At 32.3% G+C, this 13,947-nt stretch overlaps 2 protein-coding genes across 2 annotated transcripts in view; both read right to left on the bottom strand.

Moving 5' to 3' along the window:
• Positions 1 to 866, bottom strand: part of LOC129289345 (disease resistance protein RPV1-like) — an 8,119-nt gene extending 7,253 nt beyond the window's left edge. The window contains exons 1-2 of the mRNA XM_054926103.1: positions 228 to 866; positions 11 to 120 (exon numbers count right to left, since the gene is read on the bottom strand). Of these exons, the coding sequence (XP_054782078.1) occupies positions 11 to 120; positions 228 to 727 (610 nt within the window). The 5' untranslated portion in view covers positions 728 to 866. The remainder of the gene's footprint in view (positions 1 to 10; positions 121 to 227) is intronic.
• A 9,107-nt stretch (positions 867 to 9,973) lies between these two features.
• On the bottom strand, positions 9,974 to 13,940 carry LOC129289346 (disease resistance-like protein DSC1). Its single transcript, XM_054926105.1, has 2 exons — positions 12,041 to 13,940; positions 9,974 to 10,334 (listed from the first exon to the last, which is right to left on the bottom strand). Exon 1 carries the CDS (start codon positions 13,938 to 13,940, stop codon positions 12,162 to 12,164), a length of 1,779 nt encoding a protein of 592 aa, XP_054782080.1. The 3' UTR covers positions 9,974 to 10,334; positions 12,041 to 12,161.
• Positions 13,941 to 13,947: the final 7 nt, after the last annotated feature.

The following is a 13,947-nucleotide window of genomic DNA, read 5'->3' on the forward strand; positions in this document are numbered from 1 at the left end:
GATTCAATACATTGACAATTCCCATCAATTCCAACAAGATCCTTCAACGCAAATGGATACCTATTATTCAGTTTCCTTAGAACATCGTTGACAACATTCTGAATGAGTTTAGATTCATCCCTAGTGAAATTAAAATTGAACCAAAAATAAATCGATAGATAGATAGATGACAAGAAAAGTATTTAGTCGAAACGCATCAAATTTAAGTGGGGAAAATGAATAGTTACCTCCAAGTTTGTGAGTCCCATCCAGCTAAGTTGGCCGTCTCAGAAAGAGCATTTCTGCACTTGTTCACCATGTCAAGGTTGCGACGAAAAGCCCTCTCGTGTTTTGCAAATGCCTCCTTGCAAGCCCCTTGCTGCTTTCGCACATCAGAAGGGTCAACTTTATAAAACACAGGAATAACAATCTGTCCCAGATCCCTTTTGCTTTGGAGTATTTGGGCGAGTTCATCCAAACACCATTTTGAGGAAGCATAGTGCTGTGACAACACCACCAAAGATATTGTGGAGTCCTTGATAGCTTGGATTAGTGCAGGTGAGATCTCATCTCCCTTGTGAAGTCTGTAATCGATGTAGGTTTCTACCTTGTTTCGGCATAAGGCAGCATAAAGATGGCTAGTGAAGCTGGTGCGAGTGTCGTCTCCTCTAAAGCTGATAAATACATCGTACTTTTTGGAAGGAAATGCAGAAGAGGAAGAGGAAGAGGATGAAGCAACAATGCCCATGTTCAGGATTCAAGAATATTAAGCTCTCTCTTCTTCCCTGAGAATTTTAACAGACAACGGAATTTTTTAGAAGCTAGTTTTTGTGGAACTTGCAACCTAATCCTTTGCAGCACAATTTTAGTCGAGAGACATTAACTAGCAATTTTCCCAAAGCTCAATTCCTACACTGTGTTCCACAAAAACTATTATTTTAGTCCAAATTCAAAATCTGTAACAAAATTTACGTGTTTTTCATGAAGTTTCTAAAAGTGATGTGGATTGTGGCGTTGAAAATAATATCAATTTAAAAAAATTGAATACCTGATATTCTGATTACACTTCGGGGAAAAAATCTTATTACATTTAGTTTAAAATTAAACATCTTTTTATGTGTTGTGAAGTATATTAGTATATTGTATTATGAATTTTATATTTTAGAGTCATATTGATTTATTGATTGTAGATAAAAAATTTTAATGACGATATCAATAGTTTCTTATAAAATTGCTTCTACGTTAATCTTTAAGAAGAAATTATAATCCTTAGATTAGATGGAAAAGTTTATATATATATATATATATCTATATGAGTCAGATGGAAAAGTTGACTTTTGAAATTCTTGATGTTGACTCTGGATTTTGGAAAGCAACGTAATGTAAGGCGGCCGACGTGCAATTTTCGTCAGCTCACGGGTATTTCTTTTGGGGGGAGTGGTACAGAGGTTTATTTTTTAATTTAAATTAAGTTTTAAATATCAAAATTTAAAAATTTATAACTCAACTTCTTAATTTTATAATTTTATTATGATGAATTTATAATTTATATTTTAAATTTTAATAAAAAAATAATTTTTTTTATTCTTTAATCATATTAAAATTTAAAAAATAAATTATAAATTTATTATAATTTAATTGTAAATTAAGAGATGAACTTACAAATTTTTGAAGCTTAATACTTGTGACCTAATTTAAATTAATTAATTTTTTAAAATTTCCTTGTCATTCTCTCATTTTTTTGGGCCAAGTTGGTTGGTACGTATAGAGAAAAATAGTTAAATAACAATTACCTAAACATTTTCTCTGCTCCTATTTATAAAGTATTTCTATCAACTTTATTAATATTAATATGACAAAAGTATAAAAAATAAAAATAATTAAAATTCTAAACATAATCCTCAAATTAAAAATAAAAAATAATCGAACCATATAATATTATTTTTTGTCTCATTTTTTTTTACTTTTCAAGGGTAATTTAAAAATTTAATTTAAAACAAAATAATTTTATCAATTAGTAATTTATAAAGTGGATTAAATTATACTTTAAAAAATGCCTAATGCACAGGATCGGAGGAAGTACTATACAAAATATTTATCCAAATATTACAAATCTAGTGCATGTTTGGATGGTTAAAATAATGAATTTTGGAGGCTAAAAAACATAGCTTTTTACAAGTATATCTAAAAATTTCTATTACACATGCTAAAATTAATTATGAATCTAAAATTATGATTTTCTTAAAAATATCAAAACACTCTTATTATATGTTAAAATACATTATGAACATAAATCATGATTTTCTTAAAAATATTTTAATATCATTTTATTTGTCAAAATCAATTATGAATCTAAAGTCCTCCTACTCTATAAAAAAAATGTTTATATTATTTTTAGATAAATTCTTAGAAAAAAATAATTGAAAAGCTGAATTAAAAAGTAGATAATAATAATTCTGAAAGTATTAAATATGAATACTAAAAATTTGAAAGATGAGTACGGAAAAAAATTCAATCAAAAAAATTTCTATCCTAACTAATAACCACGGTCTTTTTCTAGAATTTCATAATTTTAAGATCTTTATTATTATCATTAATGTACTTAAAAAGCTAACATTTTGCTAAACCCCAGGAGTTTTTCAGCAGTCTGTTATTAGGCCCAATTGGGGTGGTGCAAATAGTGCAAAACAGACAGCTAAGGTGGGGAAAAAAGATTTGTTAATGGACAAAGAACAAATTAGAATTCAATTCAAAGTTATGATAAGAGAACTAGTTCCAAATCATTGTCCTTGCTGACATTAAATAGGCACAATTTTCAGTTGAGAGAGGTGTGAGATTGAGCAAAAGGACCTCTTGATAGAGCAAAGCAAAATCTAAAACCCATTATATTGTCAGTAGCTGGAGCAAGTCGAATAGTTACGGAAGCTTCTTCCCTTTGCTGATATCCGAGTCACTTTGAAACTCTACATAGATAACAAATGGTATTTCAATTAATATTGTTTGCTTCGATGAGAAAGCCACCAAGTGTTTGACCAAACAACATGTGAATAACTACAATATGACTTTTGATGTGCATTAATCATTTAAGCACTTAAATTAAATTAAAAACACCCCAATATATATAGAAAGTAAACTAGGTGGAATTTTTTGTGGAGTTGATTAAAATTAAATCTCAAAATTGTTTAAATCTACCAAGAATAGTAGCAATATAATTGGTTTTGATTGATTAAAAATTAAATAAGCAAATATTAAATGAAAACTAATTTTTTTGATATTGTTTTTAAAGATTGGTTAGATTTGAAAAATGAATTGATTTGTGATTAAAATACAAATTGATAGTCTTCCTAATCACATAAACTCCCTCTTTGATCCTTGCTCAATCTAATTAACTTCTTTTTAACCCCAATTAATTTTAAAGTCATCTTGGTAACCACTAGAAGTTTAGCATTCATAAGTTCTTTAGATAAACTAGAACTCTAAATTAGCTCTTAAATTATGTTTAAAAATGACCAATTGATTATGAAGTTAATTATTAATTTCAACCCTTGCCTTTAACCAAATGAAATTTTAAATTGATTAAGAAAATGATTAGCTAACTTCAAGTGTGCTTAGTGCACAACTATGACTCACAAGCTCACAATAGGTGACTAAAAAAAAATGCAACAAGGGATTAAATAAAATAAAGATTTGGACAATACCAAAATTACTATGACAATACCTCAATTGACAAATAAATAACACAATAACCTCATATAATACTTAACCAAATATCATAAAGATCAATTCCAATAATCATTGTCATTATCATGTCATAAGTATCAAAATTTAAGGAATTAAAAATAGGAAAAGAGAAAAGAGAAATTCCCATCCAAAACCAAAAGATCAAAGAAAGTTCCTCTATGCATCCTAGGAAGAGAAGACAAAACTAGTCACTCCTCATTAGCATCCCCATAGCCTCTCCTTGTTGACCAACTTCAAAAATCACTATGAATGAAAACCTTGCTATTTAGCAAGATGGAAATGGAGTAGATGATGGTTTTTTTTAGTGGGTTATGGTGTGAACTATTAGGGAAGTTGAATGATGGGTTGGCTAGTGAAATGGATGGGTTTAAGGTAGAGAAACGGTAAAAAGGTTCATGGATTCATGAGTGTTTTTGAGAAAAAAGATAAAGATGAATGGAGGTGGGAGATGAGTAAAAAATTGTAAATGAGGGAGCTATCATTGTGAAGCATGAAATTATGATGTTTTGGGAGTGTTTAAGGCTCATTTAGATTAATTTAATGGCTAGAAATCATGCCACCAAGTGCCTTAAAGTAATGTAAGCCTTGTGTGGATATAAGGGTCCTTTTACATGGTATTTCATATATGGCCATAAATTTTGGTACTGAATTTTTTAAATGATAATAAATGGAAGTAGAAGACATTTAATAGTCTAAAAATGGAAGAAGAAATTCAAAAATAACATGATAGAGATGATAGAAAAATGCATAACAAAAATAAAAAAATGGGAATTGAAATTGCAAGATGAAATTGTCATGACTATCCTTTAGTTTTTTTGAGATTTCATAAATTATTTGTGACATTTTAATATTTAAAATAGCTCATCTAAGGGCTTCAATTTCATTGCAAAGGGCTATCATCATCATTCAAGAGCTTCCTATAACCTAAAACACATAATGAACTCATTAAATAACAAATTGTACACAAATAATTTATGTGTCTTGCAAATTCATCCAATTTAAGTGTAAATTATAAAAATGTGTGAAGTGAATTAAAGTAATTAAATGAAATATTAGAAGATAAATTTAGTTATGAAAATTTTTCTTAGAGTTCTTGATTACAAAAACTAAACCTAGTACGTTTCCAAAGTTTCTTAAAAGTATAATTAAAGTATAAAACGTGTGTATTTTAAATGATATTTTAATGAATTACTCACAATTTGAGTTGAATTAACTCAACTTAAACTCATAGGATTAATGAAGAATTAAAAATTAGCAAATAATAATTTTTTTATTTTTCAGAAATTGGTTTCAAAAATTACAGTTTGCCCCTAAAGTTTAAAAAATTTGAACTTTTGCCCCCAAAAGTTCTAGAAATTACAAAATTAACCCTAATGATTTTAAATGCTTATACTATGTACAAAATACCCTTAAAAAGTGTCAAAAATTAGGGTAATAATATTAAAATAATATGAACAAATGATTGTTATCACCCTTCTTTTTATTGTGTTTTTGAAGTAACTTTTTTTTTTTTTGACAAAGATTGCTTCCGTGTACCCTTCCATGTTAATTCACATCATTTTATTAATATAAAAGAGCATTTTGAAGGCTGCAACAGCGACACATGCTCAGTTGATATTGTTTTGTCGTTGAGTTCTTTCTTCTCTTTCAAATCATTTTCCATATTACTTCTGAAGCAAAGAAAGATAGGCGTAAGAAAAAGAGTAGCATTTGAGTCCTCTGAAGAAAGACGTGGTGATGGAAACAAAGTCAAAAGGGACAGATTGAGTGCGTTCATTTTACAAAAAGGACATCGAATAACTGATATAAGTTATTAGTCATAGTAAAAAGTAATCTAATCCTTTCTTGAAACATAACGTAGATATTTTACCATTATTAACTTTTCATTTCATTATCCGCACGCAAAAAGCTTCATTTTAACATTCACTATCCGCAAACCTCTCATAGTTCACAATCGCCGGTACGTAATCGTTGTTAGAGCAAAGGAGAGTACCAAAATCAATAAATTTGCATGGACCACAAAGAAGCCTAATGGAGGAGGCAAAATGAGATACCAATTAAGCAAAAGCAGGAACAAATATCTTCGTGATCATTCATTTCCCAGAGCATGCAACTCCTTTTCACGGGGTTAGAGTTCCTTCTTCCTCATCATTCATGCAGGCGCCTCCTTTGTTTATTTTGAATATGGAATGAAGGAAGGAACAAATATCTAGAAAATGGCACGAGTCCTGGCTGGGCACGCAAATTCAGCTCCGAATTCCCTTGTAGATCACTGCTCTCTGCCACAGCTTCCAGCTGGTGCCGTTGTTCTGAACCAACCTCAGCACTTGGAGTTGGAGCTGCACTAATCTGTAGGCAATCCCCAAGCCCATCAAAATTGTGATACTCTGAGCCTGAGGCGTATATTGGGTACACCAGGACTCTCGTCACTTGTGTCTTCACTCAAACATTCTCAATGAGTCCCTCCCAAAACAAAGTAAAATATTAAAGCAACCCAAAAGTAACTCTAGCTTCTACGCCGAGTCTATAGCCACTCTACAAGCATCATTACTTACTCCCCATTATCAGGACCCTTAGTACGATAACTTTAAACAGCTGGATCTTTCCTCTCTGACCCTTGTCTCCCCCTCAATTACCTCTCATATGTTTTGATAAATTTTCCAGCTCTATCAGAATCAAAAGTAGTTCCTCTTCCCTTCGCTTTAGGTTCTGCAACTCTCTCTCTTATGTTTTCCTCCAAAAGCAATGGAAGGAAGACTTTGATTCCATGAACATGAAATTGCCAGCGTTATTGAAGAACTGGTTCTAGCAGATGTTGTATTGTTGTTCTTATAAATATCTCCATGTCCATTTCCCTGGTTGACAGTTGCTGTGACAATCTGAGGCATATATCGGGTATACTCCACACTCTTTGATGAAGTTATGATGATTACCGAAAGAGAATTTGAACGAAAGCTTACGGTTACAAGTGGAGGCATCATGATTTCTTCTACTCCCTTCAATTCTCTTCAATATCAACTCAGACAGTTCTGCATCACTCTTCAACAAAACATTACCTGGAGTAAATTTTGCATCTTCTGGTTTAAAAAGCCAAAATGTTTCCATTTCTTCATCATCATCGACACTGTAAAACAGAGGGCGGACCCCTCACATTCCTTCTTTGAGATAAACTGAGGAATGACACAGCAGAATACAACCCCCAACAAATTGTCAGAATCTAAGGAGAGTTCCATGGTTACTGAATTCTTTGGTGTCCGATTATCCCCAAACCATTTGGGGACCTTCTTCCCCGGGTAATATATTGTAACATCTTCCTTATTATGCACAGCTTGCTTCAATGACAGCTCCACTTGTTTTCTTATGGCACCAAGCAAATGCGACTCTAATTTCACACAGTTAATCAATGAAAAGATTCTTTTGCCATGTTTCTTTAACGTGCCTGAAATTGTTGATGTAGATACTGTCTCCAATGATGTGCAATTATAGGCAATCAAGTTTCTAAGGGACTGAGTTCTGGTAGAGACTGAAGGCTAATGCAGTCTTCTAAAGCAAGATATTGAAGCTCTGAAAGATGCCTGATATTGTCTGGGAGTTCAGTTAAGTTTGACCATTCCTCCAAGTGTAGCTTTTCGAACAGTCGCAAGGCATCAACTAGAATATTTAGCTTTGCTTCATCTACTGAGTGACTGCATTTGCGAAGACGAAGTACCACAAGAAATCTAAAACAAGACAACTCTGTCAGTTGAAGATTCCCAAGACTTGAAGCATTGCGATGGAGACTTTTGAGATTTCTAAGGTGTTCAATTGAGAAGGAATGCATTGGAAAAGAGTTGATTGAAAGTGATGTGCAATCAGCGGCATCTAAGAATTCAAGGGATGGTGGTCGGTGGAAGCTCCGGCAAATATTGAAGATTCTTGCATCCTCTTAAATCAAGCACTTGCAGTCTTGAGAGTTGCCTGATATTGTCTGGGAGCTCAGTTAAGTTATAGCAGTTGGGAAAAGCCGGATTTTGTATACAGTATTGTGAGGCATCAAATAGCATTTGGAGCTTGTCATTGTCAATTATATGGCTGTAAATCCTTGAACATTCAAGAGATCTTAGGCTGCCTAAATCCTGTATGGGAAGATTCTTCAATTTTGAACCATCAAGTTGGAGTGATTTAAGCTTTCTACAACGCCCAATTGATGGGGACAATATTTTTGCTCCAGTTCCTGTTAAATCTAACTCTGTTAGTTCTGCTGAAGAGATGGAGAATTCCTCAAGATCAGAGCAGCCAAAAATGTCGAGTTCTTTGAGAGATCTTAGATGAGTCTCACTTTTGAGGCACTTAAGGCTTTGGTAGCCAAATAAATTCAAAGAAACCAAACTGTGAAGAGATAAGAACGAGGGATGAACATTAGACAACATAACACACAAGTTCAGATCTACGCTTTCAAGATTATGAGCCTTAGAGAAATCAGGTAACTCCCTCAAGTTCCAAAAACCTTGAAGATTTAATCTTCTTAAATTCACAAGATCCTGGAACAATTAAAAAAATACAAATATTAAACAGGAAATATCTTAAATTTTAATTTTAATATATAGACACACACACACAGACATATATATGTACCTGCACTTCTGCCCAGAGTGATTGGACATGGCTCGATGCCGTTATAAGTTCAATAAGATGCTCAGCAGAAAAATTTGATGGCATGGACTTCCCTGGGCATCCATCCCATTGAAAGTACCTTATTCTACTTGAAATCGACTTAAGACCTATTGGAATATGCACATTGTGTGACCAATCAGATCTTGGTGAATAAAATTTGAGAGTTCTTATGTTCGTCATTCCTTTAAAGGCATATGCAGTTAAAGGTAAATCTCTAATTTGAGACATGTCCAATTTTATGCCTTCAACTTCTTCTGTTCCCTAAAAATTACAAAAGTTTACAAAATTTAGAAGGATACTAAACTAAGCCATAAGGTGACAATTCTTCTGAAAAAAAAAAAAGAGTAATTAAAGGTATCTAATTCCTACCTCACCATTTTTCAATACATCATAGATTTCTCTAGGATCCCATAATTTGCTGCGTCTTCCAGGTTTTTTTTTTTTTCACTCTCCCTTCAAACAATTTTAAACCCATTTCTTATATCAAGTCATGCATCCCAACTTTCCCATCCATAATAACAAGAAGAGCCTTATCTAAAAGAGTCTGCATGCTGCTAGTTGGATAGAATTCATAGCTCTCTAAATGTTCTCTAACAAATTTTACATTTTCACCCTTCAAAAAACATGCAATGTCTAAAAACATTTGCTTCTCTTTATCATCTAATCCAATGTAACTCAATTTTAAAACCCGCTGAATACGATCATTGGGAGTCCTCTTTAAGTTTCCAATAAACAATCCCATACTTCCACATTTTCAGAGTGAAGAAGTGAACCCAAGACTTTCAAAGCTAGGGTATTGTGTTTAGTATAATCTACAAACTCTTCTATGAGTTGTTGATATTCATATCCATGTCCTGAATGGTCTGATCCAAAGGCCTCGCGTTTGAAAATTTCAAGGGTATTGTTAGAACTCAATCCCTTGGCCTCATATACTTGATAACCTCTTCCACAAAACAATTTCGGGTCCGTTTGGATTTCAGTTGGGTATAATAGATTATAAAAATAATTGATTAAGTGGTAGATTTTAATCATAATTGATTATGTTATAACGTAATCTGTTTGGATACTGTTTTTTTAAAATTAATTTTAACAGAATTGAAGATATTTGAATAATTTAATCAAAATTAATTTTTAACTATATAAATTACTATATAATTTAATTTTTAAATATCAAATATTAATTTTTTAAATATATAAAATTTAAATTTTATTAAGGAAAAAAAGAAAAAGAAGAGAGTTTAATTTTATTTTTATTAAATTATATGCTTTCTTTGTAATTTTTTCCTGGGCTTGTTTTTGTAATTTTCCCAACGTTTTTGACAAACTTTTGGCAGAAAGCGGATGGAGGGAGCTTCTGGAAAAACGTGCATTTTGGCCCATAATCAATTTTTGATCATTTTCGACTGTTTAGATAAATTGACAGAAAAAATTGATTTTGAATTCAAAACGCGCGTTTTCTCCTTATCCAAACAGGCACTTCCTATTTCTTGATGTAACTTTACTGTGTTGTCTCAAGCAATAACATACTTTATCCAGATCATCCAGTTGGTCAAAATTATTTACATCATCAAGCACAATGAATGCTTTGTTATTGCTGAGCCCTCTGGTGACAAATGCATCTCCTGGAGGTCTTGATGAGTTCCTACGCTTATATCCTTTCACTAGTAGCTCTGAGACAAGAGTCATGCGTACATGTTCTAATCCATACTTGTCTGATTTTTCCCTTGTGCTTTCAAGAAGGCAGCAACTTTGATTCCGAGAAGATAATCTGGCAAATACAGCCTTGGCCATTGTTGGTTTCCCTGTCCCGAATTCCAACCTTGCAGTACTTTTCCAGCAACTCCGCAAGGGGTTTAATAATTTCATCAGTGCCAACGCAATCTTTTGATGTACTTGGATACATTTGATCCAACTTTTTTTCAACATCACTGACAATTCCTTGAATGAAATCTGAATCGTCCCTTTTGAACAAGACAAAAAGTAAAAATCATTGCGTAAAACATAAAATTAAGAAGTTAAAGCAACACATTTATATAACAAGAACACTAATTAAATAGGAACATACACTCTATGTTTATTTCCCTTTCACTTGAAAAAGAACATTTTGATAACGAAGCCATGCCATTTTACTTCGCGTTTCGTGTTCAATGTACATAGAAGTATCATTGAAAAAAAAAAAAAATGAAAGACTTACACTTGAAACTTCCACTAAAAGATGGTTTTGCGTCTAACCATATGATCAAGACCTAACTATAGAGTAAAATAAAATTAATTAACTTTACTGTTGTTAAAAAAGATAATTAATTAACATCTTTGACTTATAAAAAATTTAATTTTCTAATTTTTTTTAAATATCATTCAAAGATCACTTAAACAACTTGATATCAAGTAAGGATTTCTTGGATATCGTTACAAGATTAGAAGATTGATTTGAAAATAATTTTAAATAAAAAAATTATAACATTAGATTTCTTTTTTAATTAACAAATAATCATTCATTAAAGCTAATTAATTAACCATGATTGAGGGCTCATTTGGATTTCAGTTGAGTATAATTTGATTATAAAAAAATTGATTAACATGATTGATTTTGATTATAATCGATTATATTATAATGTGATCATGTTTGGACACTATTTTTTTGAAATTAATTTTGATAAAATTAAAGATGTTTGAATGATTTAGTTAGAATCAATTTTAGATATAAAAATTACAATAAAGAACATTGCTTTTGAAAATTAAAATGTTGATAAAGTTGTATATAATGTTATTAAATTTGTTCAATTTTATTTAACAAGGAAAAATATATTATTTAACTTATATACCTAATTAATTATGAAAATTTTATTTAAAAATAATATTAAAAATAGAAGGATCATTCATAATTTCAATAATTAACATTATAATATAATATTTTATTGATAGTTGGAGTCTTGGTATTATATTATAATATCAAAACCTCATATTGTTGTAGGAGGCTTAAGAATGAGAGCTTGGGATGGCGGAACAGAAGTAGGAGATGGGTGGAGGATAAGCTGTGCATAGATTTACTAGAGAGAAATTATCAAATAGTAGGAGGCATATTGATAATTTAATTGGTGTAAAAAATAATAATAAATGCATATGATGGCAAAATTGAAAACATAGTTAACACATCTATAATAAATGCATATGATGGCAAAATTGAAAACACAGTTAACACATCTATGTTTTCTACTCTAGTTAAGGATCATCCTTGTATAAAAAATACCTTATTGATCAAGTAACACCTAGCACTAAATAAATAAATAAAATCTGAGAATTTTGGCATGTTCATATAAGACGTGAAAGCATATATTTGACAGAAACAAAAAATTTATTTTCACACTGAAAAGAAAATCAAAGAGTCTGGCATTACTGAAAGATAATAATGTTCAAGGGTATATTTGGCAGGTGGGTATTTCTAGCAAATAATAAAATGCTCATAACAGGAAAATTGAAATTCAAAAACCGCTCCTCAATTTAAGCCAAAACTTGGTTTTGAGTCAAATAATTGATTATGAGCAAACACGGGTGTTTGGGTATTTTTTACCCAGACCATGATTTTACCCAAAATAATTAATTATTTTTTGCATCCAAGCAGGCACTGAAATGTTACAGTTTAAGAGTATTGAAGTGAGACACATACCTGATTAAGGTAAGCAATCATACACAGAACTCAGGTTAAAGGCATTGAAGACGTCTCTTTGAAGAAGGGAGTTGCTGGTCTCATCAATATTTCGAGTTCGGGGCATCTTTTTTCCTGTAGTTTACTCCAACTTCATTTTATTTTCTTGAAGGAACTGTTTGTATTCTGATTCATACATTAGACGGAATCCACATTCTTTGATCAAGCAATCCCCAAACTCAAATTCAAAAGTAAGCACTTGCTTGAATATTTCAGATTTAGGCATTGAGCCTTTTCTTTCAACAAAATCTATCACAGATTCATTAAAGAAGGGATCATACCATAGGAAAACATTATCCGAGTTCCATTTTATCATTGAATAATGCCATCCCTTTGGGCCTTCTTTATAAAACCTATCCTCCCAGTAGCAAGCAGATCTTGAGTGACTTCGATCCCTTTCCTTTAAGGAGAATTGAGGAATATAAAAGCAGAAAATGAAACCCCACCATATACTGCTGGTTTCATCACCCGGAAGCAACTGAACACTTATCCTTATACATGATGACTCTGTTTCCGATCTTTGGTGGGCAAACCACTTTGGAATAATACTTGTTTCAAAGTGGCCACGCTTTTCTCGCTTGAGTGAGAACCTAGCAAATTCCATAATTTCCGTCGTCTTTTTTCGAGTACCCATCAATTTCTTTTGTTCAAGGAAGCTATGATACTCTGAGGCATATATTGGACAAACTCCACAAGCTTGGATCGAGCAATCATTTCTTGTTATCCTGAGAACACCATCGCTGTACGTAACAGAGAACTCAAACGAAATCTTTGGGTTATATTTGATGTCTTCATATTTTGTGAAGACGGCATAATCACACCATAGAAAAACGTGGTGCGAATTAAGTTCTGTGCAACTCATGTCAAATATCAATCTTGGACCCTTCATACCATCTTGATAAAAAATTTGACATTCCAAGTGGTTCTGAGCGCTTTGCTCTGGGATGAATTGTGGAAGAAGAGAGTAGACAATGAAGCCCGCCAAGTTGTTGGCAGGGGAGGGAAGTTCAATAGTTATGAAGTTGGAAGCCTCGGTTGTGAGATTATCTTTAAACGGCTCTGCAACATTTTGTCCTGGGTAACAAACACCGCCTCTCTCATTTGTATATGCCCTTCGTTTCAATGAGAAATAAGCACATTCTGCAAGATTGGAAAGAGATTGCTCATCCAATTTTGAGCAATTCTCTAGATACAAGAAGTTTAATTGTTGTGTATAAGTTATTGAAGGGACTCCAGTCTCCAGTAATATGCAATTGGTAGCTTTAACTTGTTGAATGAATGGTGGAAGTTCTGGTAGAGAACAAAGACTCTGACAATTGGTCAAGTCAATGTATTTTAGGTTTAGAAGATGCTTGATGGTCGTAGGCAAGCTCTTTACATCAATCCCTTCAAGTTTCAATGATTCTAATGATGATAAGAAGTCCATGTATTCAGGGAGTAGGCATTGTTGGCAACCAGAAAGATTAAGCTTTCTAAGATTTCTGAGATAGCCAATTGAAGGGTGCATTAAACCTTGCATTATCTTCTGAGGCAACCAAATCTTCAATGATGAGCAATTGGCGGCATCTAACTTTTCAAGGGATCGTGGAAGCCTTGGTAAAGATTGAAGGCTCGTGCAATTCCTTAACGAAAGCTTTTCCAGCCACTGGAGGCGCTTTACATTTTTGGGAAGTTTAGTTAATTTAGAACTCCCATCCAATGTAATATTTCTTAGGGATGTCAAGGCGCGAAATAGGATAAGTAACTTCGATTTGTCAATCATTTCTCCACAATTATAAAGGCGAAGATCTGTAAGATGTGCCAAGCAATGAAACGTTTTCACTGGAAGATTTTTTAGCTTTGAGCCATTAAGGGAGAGCATTGAAAGA

Source organism: Prosopis cineraria, unplaced genomic scaffold (genome assembly GCF_029017545.1).
Source record: "Prosopis cineraria cultivar Desert tree isolate PC_DT_omini unplaced genomic scaffold, ASM2901754v1 PC12, whole genome shotgun sequence".
Taxonomy (NCBI): domain Eukaryota; kingdom Viridiplantae; phylum Streptophyta; class Magnoliopsida; order Fabales; family Fabaceae; genus Prosopis; species Prosopis cineraria.

Excerpts from the sequence above, each read along its gene's own strand:
- LOC129289346 (XM_054926105.1), bottom strand. The coding sequence starts at position 13,940 with ATGCTCTCCCTTAATGGCTCAAAGCTAAAAAATCTTCCAGTGAAAACG.